Here is a 27,392-nt window from a genome sequence, read left to right on the forward strand (position 1 = left end):
ACAAGGATGTTGCAAGGATTGGAGGATTTGAGCTATAGGGAGAGGCTGAACAGACTGGGGCTGTTTTCCCTGGAGTGTCGGAGGCTGAGGGATGACCTGATAGAGGTTTACAAAATTATGAGGGGCATGGATAGGATAAATAGATAGAGTCTTTTCCCTGGTATTGGGGAGTCCAGAACTAGAGGGCATAGGTTTAGTGTGAGAGGGGAAAGATATATAAAAGAGATCTAAGGGCCAATGTTTTCACACAGAGGATGGTACGTGTATGGAATGAGCTGCCAGTGGAAGTTGTGGGGGCTGGTACAATTGCAACATTTAAGAGGCATCTGTATAGTATATGAATAGGAAGGGTTTGGAGGGAAATGGGCTGGGTGCTGGCAGGTGGGACTAGATTGGGTTGGGATATCTAGTCTGGTTGGACCGAAGGGCCTGTTTCTATGCTGTACATCTCTATGACTCTATGCCTAGTGTTGCTCCTGGCATGCCCTCCTGTGCTCTCCATTGAACCAGATTTGATCCCTTGACTTGATGGTGGTGGTTGGGTGGGGGATATGTTGGACCATGAGGTTATAAATTGTGCTGGAGTGCAATTCTGTTGCTGTTGGCCCACAGTGCCTTATGGATGCATAGTCTTGAGTTGCTAGATCTGTTCGAAGTCTGTCCCATTTAGTACAATATCACGCAATATCAATATTCTTGATGTGAAGACTGGATTTATCTCCAAAAGGATTGTGTGGTGGTCATGTTTGCTGATGTTGTCATGCATAGATGCATCTGCAGCAGGCAGATTGATGAGCATTATGTCAAGTATGGTTTTCCATATTGTTGGTTCCCTCACCACCTGTCACAAATCCAGTCTAACCACTGTCTTTTAAGACCTGACCAGCTCCACTAGTAGTGCTGCTGCTGAGCCACTGTTGATGGTGGACATTGAAATCCCATTTTGTGCCCATGCCACCTTCAGTGCTTCCTCCATGTGTTGCTCAACAATGAGGAGTACTGATTCATCAGCCGAAAGAGGAAGGTCATCAGCTGGTGGCTTCCATGCCTATATTTAACTTGAAGCCATGGGACTTCATGTGATTTGGATTTAATGTTGAAGACCCCCAGGGCAACACCCTTCTTACTGTACACCACTGTGCTGCCATGTCTGCTGGGTCTGTCGTGCAGTTGGGATAGGGCAAATCCAGGGATGGCAATGATGGTATCTGGGACATTGTCTGTCTGTCTGTCAGTCACACTAAGGAATTGGAGATGCTGGTGTTGGACTATTGTGGACTAGGTCAGAAGTCATACAACACCAGGTTATAGTCCAACAGGTTTATGTGAAATCACAATCAGAATCGCAAATCGCCCTCTGAAAGCTTGTGATTTCAAATAAGCCTATCAATCATACTCAAGAAATCATACCTATGTCAGGTTGTTGCTTGAATAGTCTGTGAGACAGATCCTCACAGACTGTGAGACAGCCCTTCCTGAAGTAGGGCTTATGCCCGAAACATCAATTCTCCTGCTCCTTGGATGCTGCCTGACCTGCTGCGCTTTTCCAGCAACACATTTTCAGCTCTGATCTCCAGCATCTGCAGTTCTCACTTTCTCCTGTGAGACAGATCTCCCAATTTTGTCACTAGATCCCAGGTGTTACTAAGGAGAATTTTATCATGTTGCTATTTCTGCCATTGTCTTTTCAGGTGCTGAGGTTAATGTCAGGTGGTCTGTTTGGTTTCACTTCTTTGTTTAGACTACATAGTGATTGATGCAACTGAAAGGCTTGCTAGGCCAGTTCAGAGGGCATTGAGAGTCAACCACATTGCTGTGGCTCTGGAGTCACACACATGCCAAACCAGATGAAGATGGCAGATTTCCTACCTTGAAGAAAATCACTGTGCGTTTATTGGCAAAATAGTAAGGTAAAAAGAAGTTATTTAGCCAGGAGTTTCAATAATGTGCAGCTTTATAGCATGACCTGAACAAAGAGCTACATTTTTAAAGTTATCTTTGTTATATTACATTTGTAGTGATGGGGTTAAAGCTGGTACTCTGTAAGAATACTTTGTACTATCTTCTTTATGACATCTTGTAATTGCAGTCGCATAAGCTACTTCCCTTTTGTGTATTGATTTTATTGCTATTCTGGACTACTTCTCATGTTATTGTATCTTGGCATCTGTCTCAGTTGAAGTTCAGGTGATTATTTTTGCTGTTCAAATTCAGTTTTGAGCTTTGACTTCATGAAACTGAAATCTGAAATCTCCTATACGTGAAATCAAAGCTAAAGACTGATGCACAGAAACATTTGGAGAAAGTGAGGGCTGCAGATGCTGGAGATCACAGTTGAGAGTGTGATGCTGGATAAGCACAGCAGGTCAGGCAGCATCCGAAGAGTAGGAAAATCAATGTTTCAGGCATAAGCCCTTCATCAGGAATGAGGCAAAATGAGGCTCCTCATTCCTGATGAAGTGCTTATGCCCGAAACGTCGATTCTCCTACTTCTCGGATGCTGCCTAACCTGCTGTGCCTTTCCAGCACCCCACACTCAGCACAGAAACCTTTGCCAATCCATAAATTACCACCAACCATAAATAGTAGATATAAGACTTGTGCTGTACTTTCATAATTTTTATGTTACTGTCATTTTCTTTAGATTGGAATTAATTTTGATAATGTGATCTATACCTACAGGGAGTAGATAGCCATTAGTAGAGAAAGTAAACCTTTTTTTATTTGGAAGCATTTACTTCATTTGTTCAATAATATTAAGCGTTGTGTGGTTCTTAAATTATCATATTCCAATTGAAATAAATGTTTGAAAATATAAGCACCTGAAATTTCAACCCTATAAATTTTTCACAGCATGTATGCTTCATTTAGGAATGAATTGAGAATTAAAGCGAATGAATCTGATGAGATACAACTCACTATACTAATTATTTGCCAGCAGCCATTGAGTGGGAGGAAGGAAAGTGAGATTAACTGAAATTATAAATAAGTTCTAGATGAACTTAATTCAGTTACCTAATTCTGATGTAACAATGTTCAAATTCTTGGGAGACAAATCGGTGTTAGTTTGAAACATCACCTCAGTTCAATTTCACTATTGGTTGTGAATATCAAGTATCTTTCTAGGAACTACTCAAACTAATTTAATATATTTTTTGTGGAATGAGCTTTGCAATACAATATTTTCAGGATTACTTTGGAAGATGATTATATTTAGAACACAGAGAAGCTTTTTTCACTGTTCTATGGTATGATGTATTTATATTTTCAGAATATGGAGTCTTATTGATCATGCTCTGATTGCTCGATGCAATATGGAAGAAGCGATTCGTTGTGTTGCTGTGAGTTCAGATGGCATTCATCTTGCTCTGGGTATGAAAGATGGTTCTTTTACTGTACTACGGATCAGGTAAGTGTAGACAGGAGCCATCTACTGCTTTGTTTGAGTTTATCTTTAAAAGATTCATGAGCCACTTGGAATAATGAATACTTTCTTCATTCTAGCAATCATAGAAGTTGTAACCACTTCACCCTTCCTAATCTAATATGGATAAACATTGTGACATTGACAAAAGAGGTCAAATAAACTTTACATTTCTTATAACCAGCTGAAGATGTCAATCAAGCAAAAACAATAATTACCTGTCGTGGTCAAATCCAGACCCCTACTGAGTTAATCCCATAATGAGCCTGGATTGTCAGCCAAAGCTGCTATTAATGATGCTTAAATAGTGTGTTTAACATTTTTTTAAAAATGGATTGTAGAAAATGTATTTGTCTTGTGTATAATATATGCTGGGGAAATGGGTATACAAAGGCCATGCATTAGCATGAAGAGGATGTTGGTGGCTGGGGACATGATTTACATGGAAGTGACCCAGATGAGACCTTTTTAATGCACCTTTCAAAAGGTTCCCAATTTGAGATTGTTTCATGATTCCTCTGAGATCCATGAACCATTAGCTATTGAGGATCCATTACTTCGACATGTGATCTTTGTGGTATAGGTTCACCCAAAGTGCTGTCAGGTGGGGAGTTTCACAAATTTGATCCAGTGATGATGTGGCTATTTCCAGATTGAGATAGTGTGTAGCATGCAGGGAAACCTGAATGGTAGTGCTCCTATGTGCCTGCAGCTCTTGTTCTAACAAGTAGTAGGAGTCATGTGTTTGAAAGGTGATGTAAAAGAAGACAAGTGGCTGGAGTGCATAATATTGATGGTATACACTGCTGGCTCTTAGCACCAGTGGTGAAGGGAACAAATGTGTAAAACGCTGGACTGGCTGTTGATATAGTGGACTACTTTGTCCTGAATTTTGGTAAGCTAAAGTCACTTGTCCATTGTTGGAAATGAACTTATCTAGACAGGTGGAGACTTCTTTGTCACATACTTGAGACTATGCTGCCTGAATCTAGACTCCCACCAGGGCCAACAATCTCTGTCTACTCTGCCAAGTCCTCTCAGAATCTTATATTTTAATAAGATCACAACTCATTATTTTATTCTCAAGAGAATGTAGGCCCAGTGTACTCTCTTATCCCAGGAATCAGTCTAAAGAAGCTTTTCTGTGCCATCTTCAAGTCAAGGATGTTCTTCCTTTGACATGGAGACCAAAATTGTGTACCATACTCAAAGTTTGGACCAGCTTGCACAATTACAACAAGAACTCAGATGTTCTGATGAAGTATCATATCAGATTCAACTTTAACTCTGTTCCTCACTGTGTTGAGTTTCTGCAGCACTTTCAATCTCTCAAATGTGTTCAGGAGAGCTTTTTTAGGCAATACAATCTTGGTCCAACTGCAATCTAGGGCTGGAGAATTAGATGGGCCATGTAGACCAAGTTTCTTTCAGAAAACATGGTTAAGAATCATTGTTATATCATAGGGTGTTGATTTATACTGGTAAACAGCAAGGAACAGTCAAGGGCAGAACTTCTAAACTGGAGGAGGGAATTTAAATGAAACAAGAGAGAATCTAGCACGGGTAAAATTGAACCAAAGACTGACAGAAACATCCATAACATTCCAATGAATGATTTTTAAGCAACAGATGTTGAAATGTAGTTAACTTGTATAAGGGGGGAAGGATAAGTGAGCAAAAAACGGGAGAGGATATGATGAAACTATGGCATATGATGGATGTCGAGTGAATGGTCAAGTGAGATTCAGGCCTAATACAATAACTCTAGAGGGGAATGAAAAGGAAAATACGACTGCCAAAGAAAGCATATGAAAAAGGAATGAGTATTAATATAAATGTAAAAGTATTATACTGTTTGTAGAAGTAGTAAGCAGGTAGAAATAATAGATTAGGACGTACTGTGGGCAAAACAAATCTTTATGCTTCAAGGAGCAGGGAAAAGCTAGATTACACGGGGTGGAATTCTCCCATTTCCAGTTAGTGTTTTGTTGAGTCAGATTTATGGTTTCCAGTCTGCTATGATTCAGAATGACCTTTCTCCCACAATATTCCACATTTTACCTCATTAATTATGCATCTGAACATCATTCTTGGTGAATCAAGCTGTCAGAGAAGTAGAATTACTCAAAACAGTTGAGATCTTTCAGCTTTCACATCACGAACAACATGCATAAAGTCTAGATGCATACTACTTCAAATTCTGCAAGTCAGGAATGTGCCCTCTCACTGTGGTGCTTTGAAATCACAGCCTTTTGGAATGCTACTCCTTCACCAGGTGAAGTAGCAGCAAAGTGAAAGCTTGTGATTTTAAATAAACCCTGTTGGATTTTAACCTGGTATTGTGTGACTCCTGATTTTACATTACCACTAACAGCTCTTCCATCCACTTCCATCCCTCCTTTGATTCAGTGAACGAAATAGTGGCCCATAACTGGGCTGAGAAGGCCAAGACCATTTTGGATTAGAGTTGATGGATATCAGATTCCTCACTCCCAAGATGAGAAAATTCTGGATTTGGTCAGAGAAGAGCATGATCACTATGTAATAATGGAGAATATTCAATGGACAATTAATCCTGTATGTTTTACTGTGCTGCTCTCTCATTACACCACCAGACTATCTCATACTTAATCTGCACAAGATTTTTTTATCCTCTTCAACCAGTTCTTCCTCTTTTGCAGCTACATTTGGCACCTAGTGAACTTCTGCAAAGAGGCCAACATTGGACACCCTCAGTTCAACCTCTGAGGTGGAAGATTATAAGGATATGTTGGCAAGGCTTTTGCCTGCACCCTCTCCCAGCTCAGAAACTTTCACCTTGATTAGCACTTATTCCAGATTAGATTTTGAAGCACAAACTGTTGTGCATATTATGTCTTTACAGCTGGTCAAGGAAGGAATGCGTCAGGTATTTTTTATTCACAGAAGGGATTTGGTGAATGGGCCAGCATTTATTTCCCAGCCCTAACGTAATGGTGAACTGCCATTTTGAGTGGCTGCAATTCATATGGTGTGTTTTTTTTAATTTATATATATATATATAATTCCAAAATGCCTGTCGGGAGGGGGGGTTTCCAGAATTTTGACCCAGCAACACTGAAAGAATGGTGCTATATTTCCAAGTCTAAATGTTGAGTGACTTGGAGGAGCACTTCCATGTGTTGGAGGTCCCATGTATCTGCTTCCCATATCCTTCTAGATGGTAGGGTCGAGGGTTTGTAAAGTGCTGTCTAAGGAGCTTTGGTGAATTTCTGCAGTGCATCTTATAGATGGTTCACACTGCTGCTATTGAGCATCAGTGGTGAATGAGTGGATGTTTGGTTTAATATTCAACCTGAGATTAATTCAGCCTAGGAGACCACTTGAGGATCTCCTTCAGTGATGTCTTGGAACTGCAATGACTGACCTCTGACAATCACAACAAGCTCCCTTAATGCTAGATGTGACTTTATCCACCTGAGATGTTTTATATGATTCCCTTTAACTCTGGTTTTGCTCTAGGACCCCTTAATGCCACACTCCGTCAAATGTGGTCTTGATGCCATTTCTCATCTTTCCTCTGGATTTCAGCTCAACTGTCCATGTTTTGAGTTAAGGCTGTAATGAAATCAGGGTAGACAAGCAGGAGGCAGGGAGAACACAGCAAGCCAGGCAACATCAGGATGTAGAGAAATCAACGTCTCAGGCGTATCCCTTCTTCAGGACCAGGAGCTGGGTGGTCCTGGAGGAAAAGAGTCTGCGCATCGATGAGCAGTGCTGCTTAAAAGCACAAACTCTTTCCATTATTTTACTGATAACCTACGGATTTGGCCTGCTTTTTGTGTACAGGATATACCTGGGCAATTTTCAAATTATCAGGTAGATGCTAGTGTTGTAAATGGAACAGCTGGCTATGAGTGTGGCAAGTTCTGAAGGACAGGTTTTCAGAACTATTCCTGGAATATTGTCAGAGCCCACAGCCTCTGCAGTATCCAGTGTCTTTAGCCATTTCATGCTACTGAAGAGATTCAATCGAGTTAGCTGAAGACTGGCATCTGTAATGCCAGGTACCTTCAGAAGAAATCAAATTGGATCATCCACTTGATACTTCCAGTTGAAGATTGCTACTCATGCTCAGCTTTGTCTTTTACACTGATGTTATTAAGGATAGGGATATTTGTGGAGCAATTGCCTCCTGTGAGTTGTTTAATTATATGCTAATACTTATGATTGGATGAGATAGGACTGTAGAACTTAGATCTGATCTGTTGTTCATGGGATTTCTTCAGTTTGTCTATCACTTGCTGTTTAGCAGGCCAGTAGTCTGGGGTCCAGTAATAAATGATCTTAAATTAAAATAGGAAGTGCTGGAAAAACTCAGCAGGTATAACAGCATATATGGATAGAGAAACATGGTTAATGAATTACCTCTGAAATTGTTGGTCAGACACTTGTCATTTAGATGCTGAGTTTATAGTTGATATATGCATGACTTTTTTCTGCAATATGTATAATTATTATGCCTTTCTATCTATACTTTTTACATGAATTTCTGTCATTACATTCTGTTAATTTACCTTATAATGTGGGTATAGAAATGCATAAAAGAAATACAAAAGGTTGAGACTCACTGCATGATTTTAGAAGTTTAGATTATGTCTATCTGTTCTAGTTCAATTATACTTGACCCTGTAGGCACATTTAATATGGCGAATCAGTGTGCCCAAAACTCCCTGGAGTGATAACACCTTGGGAGTTCAACTAGTAATGTGTCAAAAATACTGTACTGTTCTATGAACTTGTTTCCATTATAAATTCCCATATTAACACCAATTATTGAACCTGGTAATAGAAAGATGCAGCAGGTGCACCATTTTCCCAGTGGTACTGATGTGCCACTGGAAGCTGGAACAATGTTGGAGATTGCATTTTGGACCATTTTCATGGTAAATTGTTTTACTGTTACAGAGATATGACTGAAGTTGTTCATATTAAGGATAGGAAAGAAGCAATTCATGAATTAAAATATTCGCCTGATGGATCATATTTGGCTGTGGGCTCAAACGATAGTTCCATTGATATCTATGGAGTTTTGCAACGATATAAAAAAGTTGGCGAATGTTTTGGATCTTTGAACTTCATCACACATATGGATTGGTCAACTGATAGTAAATACTTGCAAACTAATGATGGTTCTGGAAAAAGATTGTTTTACAGCATGCCAAGTAAGGATTTCACCTTGATAAAAGAATATAAATGTCTAACTGCATGTTTAACTTTCTTGATTTGTCACTTTATACTATAATTCTTAGAAGAATTGATTTGTGATAAAACTCTTCTCAAATTGCATGCTCTTCATTTAACAATATGTTCTATGGTTCAGTACTGATAAAAGGAAGTGTGAGAAAATTAAGAAGGTAGCAAGGGAAAGTCCTTGATTGCAGTCTGTCAAAGGATAATAACCCATGCTTCTACCAGCAACTGTAGGGAGCTGGGGCAGGGAAAGCAAGGTGTGGGGTGGAGGTTGGGGAGAGGAGGGAAGAAATGGGGGGTCAAAAACTTGAATGAGATGTTGGACTGGGCAAGATTGTAAAAGCACAGTAAAGTAAGAATGTAAGTAAAGTAATCCAAAGATGGATGCAAAAACTAAATTAAGAATTTTGTATTCTATCTACTGGGAGCCAGGGAGTCAACAGGGAACAGTGAAGATACATAATGTACGGCTGTTCATCTATATGGACTGGGTCAACTAGCTAAAATTTGATCCTGTTTTCTAAATTTGTTTGTTTCAGATTTATTTTCTGGTGTCATTTTGTTTTTGTCCTATTTCAGGTGGTAAAGAAATTACAAATAAAGAAGAGGCAAAAGATGTTCATTGGGCAACCTGGACTTGTGTTTTGGGCCCAGAAGTGAATGGAATATGGCCTAAATATTTAGATGTCAATGGCATTAATTCAGTGGATGCAAATTTCAAGGACCAGGTTTTAGTTACTGCAGATGATTATGGATTAGTGAAACTTTTTCGATATCCTTGTTTCAAAAGAGGTAATTTTGTTTTTAAAAAGTTATGTGAATGTATTGCAGTCTATTTTAATTAATTATTTGTAGTTTATTAATCATATGCCTTAATCCAAGCCTCCATGCAACTTTGAGGTTGACTTGACAGAAAAAACCCAAAAGAATTATGGATGCTGGAAATCTGAAACAAAAACCGCAATTGCTGGAAAATATCAGCAGGTCTGGCAGCAACTGTGGAGAGAAATCAGAGTTAATGTCTTAACACTTAGTGAGCCATATATACAGCAATTTCTGCTTTTCATTGAGGTTTACTTTCTGCTTTTCTGTGAAACAAGGAGACAGAAAAGAACCACACAATTTTATTATCTTAACAAACCATAAAGTTTCAGGCCATTGCTCCTTCAGTATATGTTAACATTAACTTAGTGTACCGGTAGGAACAAATTAAGTTAATCAGAAACGATAGTAGAAATATACAAATTTATCAAACATAAGAAATAGAAGCAGTGGTATGACATTGGTTCCTTCAAGCCTGCCCTTCCATTTAACAAGATCATGGCTCTTCTGCCTCAGGCCTTATGTGCCAGCTCCCAGGAATGAAACGTTTAACACATGAGGAACGTTTGAGGACTCTGGATCTATACTCAATGGAGTTGAGAAGGATACTGAATGGCCTGGACAGAGTAGATGTTAGGAAGATGTTTCCATTGACAGAAGAGACTAGGACTCGAGAGCATAGCCTTTGAGTAAAGGGAAGACATTTTAGAATGGATATAAGGGGAAACTTCTTCAGCCAGAGAGTGGTGAATCTATGGAATTCATTGCCACAGGAGGCTGTGGAGGCCAGGTCATTGAATATATTTAAGACTCAGATAGATAGGTTCTTGAGTATCAAGGGTTATGGGGAGAAAGTGGGAGAATAGGGTTGAAAAACTTATTAAGCATGATTGAATGGTGGAGCAGACTCAATGGGCTGAATGGTCTAATTTCTGCTCCTGTGTCTTATGGTCTGTGGTCTCCTTAGAAAGCTCAATATTTTAAAACAAAATCATTTTCTTCTTCTTCAAATATTTTCAGTGATCCATCCTCCACAACTCTCTGGAATAGAGAATTCCAGACATTCGCTACCTTCTGAGAGAAATTCCTTTGTATCTCCATTCCCCAAGTTTCAGACTTACTCACAAGTGGAAATATCATCTCAAAATCTGTCCTGTCAATTCCCCTCAGAATCTTTTTTGTTTCAATAAGATTACTTCTCATTTTTCTAAACTCTAATGAATAAAGGCTGAACATGTTATTCTTGATAAGTCAACCCCTTCAACCTAGGAATGAGCTTAGTGAATCTCAGATTGAACTGTTTCTAATCCCGATATATTCCTTTTTAAATACTGGGATCAAAACTGTCTACAGTCCTCCAAATACAACCTTACCAACGCTGTGTAAAGTTGTAACAAGACTTCCCTAATTTTAAATCCCACCCCACTAGCAATAAAGGCCAATTTTTCATTTGGTTTCTTAATTACTTGCACCTACAAGCTATCATTGATTCACGATAAAGGGTCATGTAATTGCTCCTGTGCTACAATGGTGGTGTCCCTATATCCTAGTCCAGAGCCTCAGGTTCAAGTCCCACCAGATGGGGTGTAATGACGTCTCCAAAAAAGTTGATTGTAAAAAATCTGGAAGAAATGTCATACAAGGCACAGTGCTGCTGAAAAGTAAAATTGTTATGTGACTACCTTTTGTTTATGTTAACTAGTGCCAAATTCTTTTGTAATATGTGGGAAGACTTGCATTTGCAATCTTTTCTGGAAGATATTTCTTACGGCATATTATTAAGACTAAATTGTACATTCTTTTAAATGTCCAAATGAATAGCAGAGTTTTTTGACAGAAGAGGTAAATTTCTTTTAAAGTGGGATGCAGTATTTTGCAGCAGTGAAGAGAAATTGGCACTGAAAATGTCACCATTCACAATCTTGAGTTTATAATGACTTCAATATATTTCCATCCCAGTGAGAAAAATAGTTTTGAAGTTCAGAAAATGAATACATGTGTCAATTCTATCCAAAGCTTTAAAGAATAGAAACATAGGTTAATAGATGCATAATGTGATGGACTTCAAGATGATCTGTAGCAATGTATATTTGACAGTATAACTGAGAACTGCCCCACTGCATTCCATTGGACACTTAGTAGATTTAAGACTTTGTAAATGTGGTATAACTGCAGTATGTTTGTACAGTACAATAATGTTTCTTGTGTGTTCAAGTATTAGTCACATACAAAAGTGTGCTTCTTAAATGACTTGTAGTCTTTTAAAAGAGGCTTATGTTGAGAAGCATTTGTATTATTTTTGTATCCGTAATGCTTTGGATTCTGCAATGGCAAAAATAACTAGTTCAATGTTAATGATTCAGAAAATTTATGGTCTCAAACGTTTGTCTATTGGTGCATAGTTCTTTCAGATTTGTATTCTCTTGGAGTCATTAATTCCTCAGGGATAAAAGAAAAGTAGTTCAAAGTTAATGATTCAGAGTATTTCTGTTGAAACAGCCTTTTAAACTTTTGTCTTAATACTAACCTTGAAAGTACTGCATTTAGATGTTTATGGTTGTCACTGAAGTTTTAAAAGTAATTAATTAACAAATATTTTGAAATTTAAAATTTCAAAATATTTGTAAAGGAAATACTTTCAAATCCCAACATTGCAAGTTTCATAGGTTATACAAAGCTGAGCTGGTAAGTAATTTATATGCAATTCATCTTAACCTTAATAATCAATTTATTAGAATACCTTGGTAACCAGAACACGTTCAGTCATGATTTTGGACAATTTTCAATCCTTTGCTTGGCTATTGATAAAACATACTGTGGTGTTTTCCCAGATTACCACTGCTAGTACCTTGTGGTATCTCGTGATTAGTGGTAGAGGATGTAATACCATAGAGTATCTACAGAAGAAGCACTGGCCTTGGATAATAAGGTTTATTACATAATGACCATATGTACAACTACACTTGGTCAGGCGTAATTGTTAAGATCTTGAGGAACTCATACAAATACACTTGCACCCTCTGAAAGCCAGAGTAGACCTCTTGTCTCCATCAAAGATTGTGTTTGGTTGAACCAATTCAATTGATGTCAATGTAACACGAACCTCAATCCCTTCAGAAATATTGCATTATGCAAGATCTTCCTCCAAACTTTCCCTCCACATTGTTAACTCATTATACAATCATGTATTATGGTGCATTAATGACATTATATTATATTTTATTACTTCCCCACCTCCCCCAAGTCCCTGACTTCACAAGTGATCTGGACGGTTCGCTCTTCTCTGAGAAGGCACTTTCTTTTGAAGTGAAAGAATAGTAAGTCTTTCACTTTAAGGCTGTTAACCTTGGTTCCAATCTGTGAAACATCTCTCCACAGGAGAATCTTTTGTATCTCAGATATCCTTCACGAAGGATTTCATTTTTTTTTTGGTAGACTTTAACTTTCCAGGAACACACTTTTTTCTTTTGAAATTTTCTTCCTGGAAGACAACTGCTCTGAAATAAGTACTTTCTTCCTTGTACAATCCTGGATTCTAGATAAGGCAATTGCTTTTTAAATGGAAGATTTAATCTTTTTTGTCAGTATCCTGGATTCTTAGACCAGGCAGTTTCTTCTTTTTGACGGTGTCCTGGATCTCTGGATGTTGTTCTGGTTCTCATGGAATCACATACAACTTATCTCTCTCATTGTTCAGATTGGCTGTCTTCACTTGCCCATTATGACTAATGAAGTAAACATTTCCAAATTCACAGTCATGTTGCTCACTCAGCATTATTTGACACTGGTAATCAGGTAATAGGAAAGCATGATTACAATGAGCACAACTACTTTTGGTCAGCCTTAATAACTAGAACCTTAGGGCATTGGTACTGATACATCTTCTCCTCTGAAAGCTCAAGTAGAATTCCTGGTCATTTACGATTCATACAAACATAGGCAGTCAGGAAAATGTTTGAAATAACAGTATTATGAGAGAGTCAGGCAGCAAAGCCCACAAGATGGTTAGAATCAATGATTAGAATATTCAAATTATCATACTTAAATCAAGCTGGATAACACTTTGGGAAAGTGTGACATTTTAAAAGTAATGTGTGATTATACGCAAAGCCAAGTTGCACGTCTTGAATCCAGTCATAACAGCTATTCTGTATGAGCATCTTACTGTAAAATAAAGCCACTTATTGATCCATATTTCCACCTTGCCTCACCAAGTGATTCTTCCATCTGCCTTTGAGGAGAATGAAAAAGTAAAAATATCCAGTTCAAATACCCAGGGTATTATTTTATGCTCCTGTTTATGCTACTACATGTATATACATGGGAATATGAGTTAATTCCCACAAATGTAAGGTGGTGAGACAATTTTTGAGAGTAACTGTTGCCACTGAACCCGAGACATTATTTACTAACAGACATGTTTGTATCAATGCTTCCAGCAATTGATGGTAAAAGTGAGGTACTGAGATTGGTAAAAATATATGAGAGAAATTTATGCATTTCATACTTTTGCCATCTGTGAAAGATTTTGTTGCCTTCTACAGAAATTTAATTGTTGTTTTTCAGGAGCCAAGTTTAAAAAATATATCGGTCATTCAGCACATGTGACCAATGTGCGATGGTCATATGATTACCAATGGGTTATTTCTATTGGTGGGGCAGATCATTCAGTTTTCCAGTGGCAACTTATCCCTGAAAGAAAGTCTAAAGAATTTCTTCATATTGTACTCCAAGGTGAGCTAGCACTTCAACTATATACCCAAAACTGCATTGTCAGTTTACTGTACTAATTGCATCACAGATTTGAGAGGCAGTTTTTGCCAAATTACCAAATATAAAACTGAGGCCATTGAATCATCTAGACAAAAGTGAGGACTGCAGATGCTGGAGATTAGAGTCCAGAGTGTGGTGCCGGAAAAGCACAGCAGGTCAGGCAGCAACTGAGGAGCAGGAAAATCAATGTTTCAGGCAAAATTCCTGATGAAGGGCTTTAGCCCAAAATGTTGATTTTCCTGCTCCATTGAATCACTTGCCCATTTCACAACCACTTGTTCTTGTTCTCTATTGACTGCAATTGAAAATAAAAGTTGATTTGATGCAAAATGAACGGGTGCTCTCATCCAGTTTTGTGCTGAGTAAAACATGTTCTCTCAAAACAGAGAAGGCCAAGAGGGGATTTGGACAAGGTATTTAAAATCATGAAATGTTTAGATAAAGTATTTAAAAATAAATTGTTTCAGTAGTTGATAACCCAGAGAGCAGTGATTTAAGGTGATTAACTGAAGCTCCAGTGCAACAAACCTGCTGTCTGATAGGATGGTGGACATAGATTCAATGATAGCCTTCAAAAGGGAATGAGAAAAGATTATAGAGATACAAAGATAGAATGGAAGAGTGAGACTAACTGGGTTACTCAGTGAAAAATATTACAAATCTGAGGGCTGAATGGCCTTCTGTGCTCACAGTTATATGAAGTATGCTTTCAGGTTTTACAAGAAATGTTGCAGTCATACCTTGGAATTGACCTATTGTGCGAAAAATCTAGCACTGGTTTTAAATTTGTTGCATGTAACTATTTGGTAGCTAATGATCACCATACTTGGACTGGTGCACTAGACTTTAATCTTACGATATTGTCACTCTCTCTTGTTTTCTGGTATGCATGTATTTATCCTGGCTATACTTTAGCTTGATTCGTGTTGTAACACTTTTGGCTTTTCAGTTTGAAGATCATAGGCTTATTCTAACTCCAAGCTATAAGCATGTAATCTAGGCTGATACTTCACTACAACTGTATAGGAGTGCTACAACTGCAGTACTTCATTCTTTCAGATGAGCCATCACACCCATTTACCTATTTATATAATTGTATAACGTCACATAGTGCTATTTGAAGAACAGAAAAATTGCTCTCGAGTCTTGGATAAAATTTATCAGTGGCGTCAAAAAAAAAGATGCCTCTTGCTAATTAATTTTTTGAAAGAGTTAGATATTTCAGAAATAGCACATTTGAATGAAATTAGTTGGAATAAACGTAATTAAAATATGAAATTATAGTGGACAGCAGTAAACATGACTACTGATTGCTCTACTAATTGAATACAGGTCTGACAGTGTGGTGACAGAATTGTAGAATGCCCCTGACATTTTGTATAAAATTCAAAGGGAAATATTCATGTCAGTGCATAGACAAGAGTCACTAAATAATTTCCTGGCATCAGAGGATTGAATATAAATGATATTTTTAGGCTTCCATGTCTCCAGTTAATCACAAGTGAGACCTATCTCTCTCTGAACCAGGCAAGTAAATATCACAGTAAAGCTTGAGCAATGTAGAACCTTTTCATTTTTTCAGTTTGAGACAACACTGAACTTCGACTTAGTTTAAAGTTTAGTTTGAAGCTTAACATTTATCAAATAGGAATGGAGAAAGAAACTAAAGGGACAACAGCACACGTGTTTCCGTTATAGTTAATAAACTTTGATAATGACATTTACTACAAATGCAGTGCTATGTAAATGTACAAACCGTTCAAGACATTTTGTACGAGTGTTGTCAGACAACACTTGGCATTGAATCATGAGAGAAAATCTTAAGACAGGTGACCAGAAGCTTTTTCAAGGGAGGCAGTCTTGGGAAGGGAATGCCAGAGGATAGGGTTCAAACAGCTAAAAGCATGGTCACCAATGATTGATTCTACATTAGGATCAGAAAGTAATATGTTTTGTTTTAATCTGAGATGTAAGTTATCCTTCTGATTTACAGAAAGTTTTGTAGATTCCAATAGTGACCAGTCAGACTCTGATCAATCTGATGTACCTGAGCTTGACTCTGAGATCGAACAAGAACTACAAATAAATTATCATCGGCAGGTAGGTTAATGTGTTTATAAATTATTGTATAAATATGGTACAGGATATTTGGGAAAACAATACAACCTGTGCAAGTAATGGAGAGGAGTGATCAGTCAAATAGTTCAGTTTGAAATTTCTATATGACAATGTACAAAACGATTATGAAAATTTGCATAAAATTGCAGTTCTACCTTTTTAGAAGTCAATTACACTACAGATAACCATCAATTACATATTTATATTGCAACCAGATATTGCCCTGTCTCCCAGTTGCAATCAAATGTGCAGATAATTATATAAAAGCAACATACTGTTGGTGCTGGAAATCTGAAATGAAAACAAAGTGCTGAAGAGCCTCAGCAGATTGGGCAACATCTGTGAAGAGAGGAACAGAATTAAGTTTCGAAGATGAGCCATTGGACTTGAACTATTAATGTAATGTCTCTCACGCCAATGCTGCCAGGCTTACTGAGTTTCTCCAGCACTTCTTGCTTTTCATCCTTTAATGGCTTCCAAATGCAAGTTAAACTTTGAAGTGTCAGCTGTCTGCAAGTGTAAAGAATATTACAAACTAATTTTTAACTTTCTGGTTAGTCCAATGTGAGCTTAGCATTATAAGACTATTACTATACGTGATCTATAGTCATAATCATAGAAATCACAACACAGATTGAAGCCATTCGATCCATCATAGGTGAACTAGCTTTTTTTACTTGAACCATTCTACTCTGATCCTGTTTATAATTTTCCTTGCATTATTTTGTTTTCAGTGCTCACCTTTATTCCATTCCATGGAGCTGCTATTGCTGCTACCCCAATTACCACAGTCTTGCCTCATGCTGTTGTTGATTTTTTTTTTAACCAATACTTCTGCAAATCCAAGGTGTTTCTGATGTAGTTATGGTGGGAATCATATCCCTGTCTTACTCAGAGTTCTGTGAAGCAGCTAGTGTTGTGACTTCTGAGAAGGTCAGTATCTCTGCATAGTGGCAGAGATCCTCTCCACCTCAATTCCACCAGTGCAATGGGCACCCAGGAGTTTGGGTTTTTTTTCTGTATTGAGTCATCCTTCATAATTATAAAGTAACATGATCTTTATTGTGTTCTTTCCCTATGCTGTCATTCTTCCCACAGTGGAGAGTCCAGAGTTCCAGGAAACACTTCCAAATTGTGATCTAAAAAGATTTAGATAGAAATGTCACATTTCTTTGCTCTTATAGTCAATTCTCCAATTTATAAAATCCTGAATTCCAGCTACCTTTTTGTAGCCATTTGTATTAGATTGGGAACTAAAATGTTATGATATGTGGAACTTTTACCTCTTTCATGAAGTTGAGAGTCAGGTCACTTTGTGTCAATTTTAAACCATTTGTACTATATATGTGGGGCATGACACAACAAAAGAGCAAGAAATCCTGGAAATATGAGTACTCTATGCAGGAATGTTTGAAATCTATTCAGCAGCTTGTTTTTTTAATTGCCCCACTTTCTTTTCTTTTGTAAATCTTTTCTTTTGAACATTTCAAATTTGTTTTTTTTTCAATAGATTTACAAAGAAGATCTACCTCAGCTTAAAGAGAAATGCAAAGAAAAGCGTCAAGCAGCAACTTCAAAGAAACGGGAAAAACCTCCAGACAGCAGTGTGCGCTTACATTTTGTTCATGGGTAGGATGATCTTGAAAACTTTTTTTTTAAATGATTCAATACAGTGAGCCAATACACTTAACCTAGCTGTATTGACAAACTGAGCAGATTGATGGCTGCCTAATCTGGGAGACACCAGAAGATGTTTTATTTTGAATGTAGCTGTCAGCTTTATTGCCCTGTGGGCACACGCTCAGCCAGGCTGGTAACTGACCCATTATTTAAAGTCTGGCACTACAAGATATGTGACCGTTGGTACGTTTACCAGCCTCCTCATTACATCTAGGATCAGTTTTAAAAGAAAACTCCCACAAGGTGACATTCAAAGAGCTGACAAAAACCTTTAAATCTAATTAAAAGAGTGGAGCTTCACTCATTTTACCAACTGGTACATTCCTCTCACAGATTCGAGAAAGGATCCATTTGTGAGGAAATGCAGAAAAAAACAGAGTTTTAGAATAAAAATTGATATTACTGCTATTTATCTTTCTTTCTACTTTTCAGTTACAGGGGCTATGACTGCAGGAACAATCTATTTTACACACAGACTGGAGAGATTGTATACCATGTTGCAGCAGTAGGAATAGTATACAATCGTCAGCAAAATATTCAACGATTCTACCTTGGCCACGATGATGACATTGTCTGCCTAGCAATTCATCCTTTAAAGGATTACATATCAACAGGCCAGGTACTATAAGTTTCATTTGAATAACTATTAATGGAAGAGGATCACAGTGGGAGAACTCTATTTAATAAAAAAAATCTCCTAGCCATATAGTGTCAAGATAAACTGTATAAAAATCTTCTAGCTAATAAAAAATAATCATTTCACTGTAATCAACATCTTTCACCTCGGCATTATTACTGTGTTGATATTTACACTTCTTCAAAATTTTCTCCAGACAAGTCAATACCAAGATCTAATCTAGGTACTGATGAGATGGTGGAAACACAAAAATCTGAAAATTTTGTGGTACTTTTGTCAGTTCTGATTTCTTTTTCCCCTTCTGTTCAGACATATCTGTTGCTAACTATAAATCAGCCAATCTAATTCAACAATTAATTCATAGACATCAGTTCCAATGAAATATAAATTGGAATAATTCAGCAGATCAGGTCAGAGTTTCAGCGTCTAGTGGTTTGTCATCCATGAAATGTGTGTCCCATGACTGACGTGAGTGTTGTCTCATATGGTAGTGCCTCTGTAATGAAACCTTTAACATACTGTGGCTCGCTCACAGCCATGAAGATCTTTATTTGATCTTATGCATTTTTTTTCTTCCTGTTATTACCACTAGCTCCATGAAGAGAAACCTTTTGGTCTAAAAAAAAATTCTGCTTTTGTATTTAAGTTTAATATTAATGTAATTTTCAATTTCTAACTTGCATTCATGTCTAGCCTACTTCAGCAAATTTCCTTTATCTGATTTAGCTACAAATTAGAAATTGTCTTGCAGTTTTAAAAACTGGTTGCAAATGTGTGCATCATTTATCATAGAAATAATATTGTAACACTAATTCAAAATATTCTTTAAATTGAGGTATCTGTTTAGACAGACAACCTACCTTACAATGTAAGGAACTGGCACAACTGACTATAAGTTCATTATTCTTACAATGCGATTGTAAGTTGATCATCAAATCTAGCATTCAGCAGTTTCTACTGCTGATTGTCTGATCATTTGCAGAAATGTAACGATACAAACAGTGTCAATTTCAATTTCAACGCTGGCCGTAACATTCAAAGAAAATCATGTTCAGCTGCAACAACCGTTAGCTGATGCCAGTGATGCTCGTGCAATTGCAAAATACTGTGGAAGTTGGTAATCTGAAACAAAAACAGAAATGCCAGAAAAACTGTACAGGTCTGGCTACATATGTGGAGAGAGAAGCAATTAGCATTTCAAACCATTAACTAGCACAAAAGAAGTAATAGCATTCTTGGAGACTTTTGCAGAATTTTGACCATTCTGTTTGAGGTTTGAGGAGGTACTGAGGACAAAGTGTATCGATGTAAAGGATTACGTAGGACTTGTCAAAGCTGAGAAGCAGCAGCTATTGGTTCAATTTAGAAAGTTATGAATATTTGAACAAAGATTTTCATTGCCACATGAAAGGAATTGGTAGAGATTGATAACAAGTCAGCAGGGAAGAGTTACCCTTTTTTTTAATATACTTCAAATAAGTTTTCTTCCGACTGACATGGAAACTCTATCATATTCCTGCAGCAGTCAGAACATAGTTGACAATTACACAAAGTGCTGGATTGAAGTATTATTCTAGCATTCTGTAGTTCTAATCTTAGGGACTCCCCAATTTTATATATAATATTTAACATTTTAATTTTGGTGTTAAAAAGACAAAGTGTCAGTTAGTTGGATTGTAACTTTACATGTTTTTTGGCTGATGAGTTCTATCCCTGTTTCTGGTGGGCAGCATGTAATATATCTGGTAATAATAAATGGTATTCATTAGCATAACTTGGAATTTACACAGTAGTGACACTTTTTAAAAAAACCAATTAATTTCAAAATGGTGTCAGCAGTCTTATTCACTGATATAAATAGCTTATTAAGTCACCATGCGGACTCCTCCTCCATGAAGGCAAAAGTGAGGACAACAGATGCTGGAGCTTAGAGTCGTGAATGTGATGTTGGAAAAGCACAGCAGATCAAGCAGCATCCTAGGAGCAGAAAAATCAATGCTTCAGGCAAAAGCCCTTAATTAGGAATGGGCTGATGAAGGGCTTTTGCTCGAAATGTTGATTTTCCTGCTCAAATGCTGCCTGACCTGTTGTGCTTTTCCAGCACCTAACTCTCGACTCCTCCTCCATGAAACACAACAGGCATTGCTGTCATGTACTTAATTCCATTGCACTAAGACAAGTGCACAAGTAGCAATCTTAGTACATCAGGAGTACATTGGACATCAAATGCATTATGATGGGGTGAAAATAGTTTAATTGTTTTATCAGAAGTGAATGGATTTGGTGTATTTACCATATTTTAATTGTGTTATTCTTTCTTGGTTGTCCTGAGGTGTTCTATGACCTTGCTGCTGATTTTATTGGAAACCAACTTCCATGTTGATGTTCCAAAGTGAGATCTGGAAAATGTACTGTAGTTTCATACACACAATTCAGAAATAAGAGGCTCACTTTATTCATTTAAAAAAAAAGCATGGCCAGAGTGGTAAACTGCCTGAGATTGCCACCCCCTGGCCTTATACGTCTGGTCCTACTAGAAAGGATGCACGACTAGACCTGGTACTGAGGAATGACTGAGCCAAGTACCTCAGATATCAATGGTGGATAGATATCATTAGGTTTTGGATGATAGTGGAGAATGTCATTGGTCAATCCAGAGTAAGAATAATCGATTGGCGGAGGGCTGATTTTCAATGGGCAAGAGTGGAAGAGCTGGGCTGGATAGATTGAAATCAATGGTTAGTGAGAAAAGCTGTAACTGTACAATGGACTATCTTTAAAGAGATGATTATATTCCACAATAGGAAAAGGTAAGTCATACAAATCCTAATGTATCTGATGACAAAGGATATAGAAATTAAGTTAAAGAAGAAAAAGTATGCTATGACCCAATTCAGGTAGCAAATCAAATTAAGAATCAAGTTGAATACAGAAGGTTCAGAAGGGACATGAGAAAGTAGATAAGAGAAACAAAGAGGAATTATTAAAAACTATTGGAAGCTAACATAAAAATAAATTGCAAAGTCTGTAGTTTCATGATAAAAGGAGTATTAGGGCCAACCAGGGACCAAAAAGAATACTTGCACATGAAGGCAAGAGAAATGACTGAGGTGTTAAATTAATATTTTGTATTGTCTTGACCTGCAGGATAGATTCTGCACGGGCCATCGTGACATAGGAGGAAACCCAGTTATTAGATTGTTTAAAGTTCATGAGATATTGAATAAATTGTCGATACCTAAATGTGATAAAGCTCTGGGATCAGATTAGGTAATCTATAGATATTGAAGAATGTGAAAGTAGAAATTGCAGGTGTATTAGCATTAAACTTCCATTCTTCCCTGGATTCAAAGATGATGCTGGAGGACTGAAGAATTAAAAGTATACCTTTGTTCACAAAAAGTTGTAAAATGTAAGCTCAGCAATTACAGGCTTGTTTAAATTTGGAAGTAATTATTCAGGATAGAATAATAATCACGTAGAAAATTATGGATTATTTAGGAAGCACCAGCAAGAATTTAAAGGCCATTCATGTCTGATTAACATTGTGGAGTTTTTGAAGTAATAATAGAGAGGATTCTTGAGGACATTGTTGTTGATGTGCAGTACATGGATTTCCAGAAGACTTTCAATACAGTGCCACACCAGTGCAGTGCCTTGAAAAGCTATAGCTCATGAAGTAAAAGGGTCAGTTGTGATGTGGATACAAAACTGGCTGAGGAATAGGAAACAGTGATGGTGAACAGATATTTTTCAGGTTAGAATGTTTAAACTGATGCTCCCCAGGCCCCAGGCTTGGAACTCTCATTTTTCCTTACTATATAGTAATTTGCATCAGTATTTACTGTGGAGAAGGACATGGAAGATATAGAATGTAGGGACATAGATGGTGACATCTTGAAAAATATCCATATTACAGGGGAGGAAGTGCTGGATGTCTTGAAATGCATAAAAGTAAATAAAGCCCCAGGACTGATCAAGTGTACCCTAGAACTCTGTGGGAGGCTAGGGAAATGATTGCTGGGCCTCTTACTGAAATATTTGTATCATTGATAGTCACAGGTGAGGTGCCGGAATGACTGGAGGTTGGCTAATGTGGTGCCACTGTTTAAGAAAGGAGGTAAGGACAAGCCAGGGAACTACAGACCAATGAGCCTGATGTTGATGGTGGGCAAGTTGTTGGAGGGAATCCTGAGGGACAGGATGTACATGTATTTGGAAAGGCAACGACTGATCAGGGATAGTCAACATGGCTTTGTGCATGGGAAATCATGTCTCACAAACTTCATTGAGTTTTTTGAGGAAGTAACAAAGAGGATTGATGAGGGCAGAGTGGTAGATGTGATCTATATGGACTTAAGTAAGGCATTCGACAAGGTTCCACATGGGAGACTGGTTAGTAAGGTTAGATTTCTTGGAATGCAGGGAGAACTAGCCATTTGGATACAGAACTGGCTCAAAGGTAGAAGACAGAGGGTGGTGGTGGAGGGTTGTTTTTCAGACTGGAGGCCTGTAACCAGTGGAGTGCCACAAGGATCAGTGCTGGGTCCACTTCTGTTCGTTATTTATACAAATGATTTGGATGTAAGCATAAGAGGTGTAGTTAGTAAGTTTGCAGATGACACCAAAATTGGAGTTGTAATGGACAGCGAAGAAGGTTACCTCATTACAATGGGATCTTGATCAGATGAGCCAATGGGCTGAGAAGTGGCAGTTGGAGTTTAATTCAGATAAATGCGAGGTGCTGCATTTTGGGAAAGCAAATCTTAGCAGGACTTACGCACTTAATGGTAAGGTCCTAGGGAGTGTTGCTGAAGAAAGAGATCTTGGAGTGCAGGTTCATAGCTCCTTGAAAGTTGAGTCGCAGGTAGATAGGATAGTGAAGAAGGTGTTTGATATGTTGTCCTTTATTGGTCAGAGTATTGAGTACAGGGGTTGGGGGTTCATGGTGTGGCTATACAGGACATTGGTTAGGCCACTGTTGGAATACTGCATGCAGTTCTGGTCTCCTTCCTATCAGATGTTGTGAAACTTGAAAGGGTTCGGAAAAGATTACAAGGATGTTGCCAGGGTTGGAGGATTTCAGCTATAGGGAGAGGCTAAACAGGCTGGGACTGTTTTCCCTGGAACGTAGGAGGCTGAGGGGTGACATTATAGAGGTTTACAAAATCATGAGGGGCATGGATAGGATAACTCGACAAGGTCTTTTCCCTGGGGTCAGGGAGTCCAGAACAAGAGAGCATAGGTTTAGGGTGAGAGGGGAAAGATATAAAAGAGACCTACAGGGCAACTTTTTCATTCAGAGGGTGGTACGTGTATGGAATGAGCTACCAGAGGAAGTGGTGGAGGCTGGTACAATTGCAATATTTAAAAGGCATTTGGATGAGTATATGAATAGGAAGGGTTTGGAGGGATATTGGCCAGGTGCTGGCAGGGGGGATTAGATTGGGTTGGGATATCTGGTCGGCATAGACGGGTTGAACTGAAGAATCTTTTTCCATGCTGTACATCTCTTGTCACTCTATATATAAATAATCTAGATCTTGGTGCAGAGAACAAGTTCAAAAGCTTAGAAAAATTGTAAGCTCTGAAAGATGATAATATAGAACCTCAAATGGACATTGACAAGTTGGTTGAATAGACAGACAAATAATAGATGAAGTTCAATGCAAAGAAGTGTGAAGTGAGACACTTTGGTACAAAGAACATGGAGACAGTACACAGTAATGGCTGTGCAGGAGCAGGGAGACCTGGGTGCATAAATCATTAAAAGTGGTAGACAGATATAGAGCACTTAATAATAGGGGCATAGAGTACAAGAATATGAAGGTTATACTGAACTTGTGTAAGATGCTAATTGGAATATTATGTATAATTTTGGGTGCTATCTTTTAGAAGGGATTCAAATACATTTGATAGAGAACAGAAGTTTACAAAAATGGTTCCAGGGATGGGAAACTTCAACTAAAAGAATAAATTGGAAAAGTTGGGATTGTTTTCCTTTTGAGACGGGAATGTTAAGGAGAGATTTGATAGAAGTTTTCAAAATCATCACAGGCCTGGAAAGAGTAGATGGGAACATTTAGCACTTGTAAACAGCTTGACCACCAAAGCTCACAGTTTTAAGATGTTTCTCAATATCAGTAAATGGGAGGTAAGAAAAGGCTTTTTCTCACGGCAAGTACTTCGGGATGGACTGTACTGCCCATTAGTGTGATAGAAGCAGGTTCATTTTAAAGCATTCAAGAAGATACTGTCCATTTTCCAGGGTTATTGAGAAAAGACAGGAGATTGGCAATAAGTCAAAATGCTCAGAGATCTAGTGTAGACAGAACAGGCCAAATGATGGTCTCCTCCACCTTATCAATTCTGAGTAAGAAATAAATAGTGTTTCTGCTTCATATTCCTCATTGGTGAATTCTGCTCAAATCTGTGCATGTGAACAAACTGCAGACCAGCTGTACTGCATTCCCTGTTTGTATAAACTGGTGAAATTAATTGTCTCTGATTATATAACAGTTACAAAAAAATGAGGTGACTGAAATAACCGTCAACATGAATTGAACTTTCTGGAGAAATAGGAGAGAAATGCTTCCTTTAAAAGAAAACTCCTATGTCTATATTCCTGCAGATGAAGACTAATAATTGTTTCTTTGTGAAATTTCCTCTGAATAAGCAATTGTTGTCTGCTAAGTGTGATGATACTGTGCATTTAAGTACACAGTATTACTTAATGTGTCTGTCCTGTTTCTCTTGAAGAGGGTTGTTGACACCATGGTTTAAAAATGTGTTGCTGGAAAAGCGCAGCAAGTCAGGCAGCATCAAAGGAGCAGGAGAATCGACGTTTCGGGCTTATGCTTCATATTCCTCATTGGTGAATTCTGCTCAAATCTGTGCATGTGCCCGAAACATCGATTCTCCTGCTCCTTTGATGCTGCCTGACTTGCTGCGCTTTTCCAGCAACACATTTTTAAGCTCTGATCCCCAGCATCTGCAGTCCTCACTTTCTCCTTGTTGACACCATGGTGACAATATGTCTGTAAAAGAAGCAAATGCTCAACAGCTTTGAGCTAAGTGTTTTTTTTAAGTAAGGCAAAAGAAGCATGAATGAGGGAGTCAGGCTCACACTGATCCAGGGTTTTAGTTTTGCTTTCAGTTGGGGTTTGGAGTTGGTTGTTGAAGCTGCTAGATTCAGCTCTTTCACTGCTGCAACACAAAGCTTGAGTTCTGTCTCTGCTGCTAGATTGTTTGTTTGTTGTTTCTTTCAATGTTCCTTTCATCTGGAGTGGAGAGGAGATAGCACGTGAGAATAATCTATTGTGCTGAATTTGCCTTTGCCAGGTGTGTGTTTATGGGATGCTACCATACCTATTTTTATGATCAACCTAGTTGTGGACCAATCAAATCCTATCTGGAACAAAGTGCTTTTCAGTTGCCTTTAAATAAAATAAAAGTTAAGGACTAGGCTATCTCCTTGACATATTTTGAGGGAGTTTGGTCTGGTCCATAAAATAAATCCAATGCTAATTTTGCTAATTGAGCATTTCATGAATAACATGAAGAATTTGACACCAAAAGAAACCTGTAAACATTGCTTTCCTGTCTGTTTAGGTGAGCCGTGATTCTACAATTCATATCTGGGATGCAGAACTATTGAAGCCATTATCAATTTTGAAAGGACATCATCAGTTTGGGGTTTGTGCAGTAGATTTTTCAGGTAAAGGAGAAGACTATTTATTGTAATCTGTGCTGTGTAATAAAACAAAATTATAGTCATATCTGTATATTCAATGATTTTTGTTGTTAACTTATGAATTCCTTCACAACCAACCTGGAGTTAGTCTCTTTGTTCTCAAACAGGAACTGGAGTAGTTAACTATCCCATTTCCTGTTTCCAAGTAGTAATTTCGATGTAATTCAATATAGATGATTCCACAGCAAGTTGTTTTGGATGATCTATCTTCAGTTGAGACAAATATTCTTCTGCCTATCTGTGATTAAAACACTAGATTTTTTTTCTGATATTGTAGTCAATAGTTCTCTCCTTCTACTCCCGATGTAAATGATTTCTCTGCAAAAGATTAAGTGAAACCTCTATCAAAAAGAGCACTTGATGCACCTTTCCACCTGCTACCAGAAAATTGAAATAATCCAATGACAAATGTTAAAATATAAGAACAGCAAGCATCAATGTGTCCTCCACTGATGTTTGAAACAGTGGTGATATTGTCTCACTGTAGAATTCAACTCTTCTAACAATGTGGATCAAAGATTAATCAATCTCATTTTGCATCATTCACTGAGAGAATTAGTCATTTTCAATGAGTCATGTTCTTGTGCGCTGTTGCTTGAATGTTGACTGCTGTTCTAATATAAAATGCATGGTTGCCGTATTGAGAAGTGTCATCCCACAACACCTTAAATATTTAGTAACAAGAATGCAACCCATTATTACTTGACTTCTTTCTTACAAATTAATTAGTAAGAATTACCCTTCCCATTAATTAGTTTTCATTGATATTTTGGCAACACCTTCCAAAACCTATGTTTGATTCTGGTAAGTTCTCACTGCACCATTGTAGCAGATAGATCTATGAGCTTTCTAAGGTGCTATGAGTTGTATACGTTAGAGTAAAGTAGTTTAATCATTGGCTGTGAATGTTCAGAGTATTATCATTTTGAAAAAGATAAAAATATAATGTTTTC

General features: G+C 37.8%; 1 protein-coding gene across 9 annotated transcripts in view; it reads left to right on the plus strand.

Moving 5' to 3' along the window:
* The window catches only part of eml5 (EMAP like 5), a 219,918-nt gene that overhangs the window by 83,815 nt on the left and 108,711 nt on the right, over window positions 1–27,392 (plus strand). For all 9 annotated transcript variants that reach the window (XR_006312734.1, XM_043697279.1, XM_043697280.1 and 6 more), the window contains 8 exons: window positions 3,272–3,409; window positions 8,372–8,628; window positions 9,236–9,448; window positions 14,045–14,212; window positions 16,245–16,351; window positions 17,880–17,998; window positions 18,482–18,668; window positions 26,298–26,403. Coding sequence is in view for 8 of the 9 variants with exons in the window: in XM_043697279.1 (XP_043553214.1) it covers window positions 3,272–3,409; window positions 8,372–8,628; window positions 9,236–9,448; window positions 14,045–14,212; window positions 16,245–16,351; window positions 17,880–17,998; window positions 18,482–18,668; window positions 26,298–26,403 (1,295 nt within the window). In the remaining variant the exon portion in view is untranslated. The remainder of the gene's footprint in view (window positions 1–3,271; window positions 3,410–8,371; window positions 8,629–9,235; window positions 9,449–14,044; window positions 14,213–16,244; window positions 16,352–17,879; window positions 17,999–18,481; window positions 18,669–26,297; window positions 26,404–27,392) is intronic.

This window comes from Chiloscyllium plagiosum, chromosome 10 (genome assembly GCF_004010195.1).
Source record: "Chiloscyllium plagiosum isolate BGI_BamShark_2017 chromosome 10, ASM401019v2, whole genome shotgun sequence".
NCBI lineage: Eukaryota > Metazoa > Chordata > Chondrichthyes > Orectolobiformes > Hemiscylliidae > Chiloscyllium > Chiloscyllium plagiosum.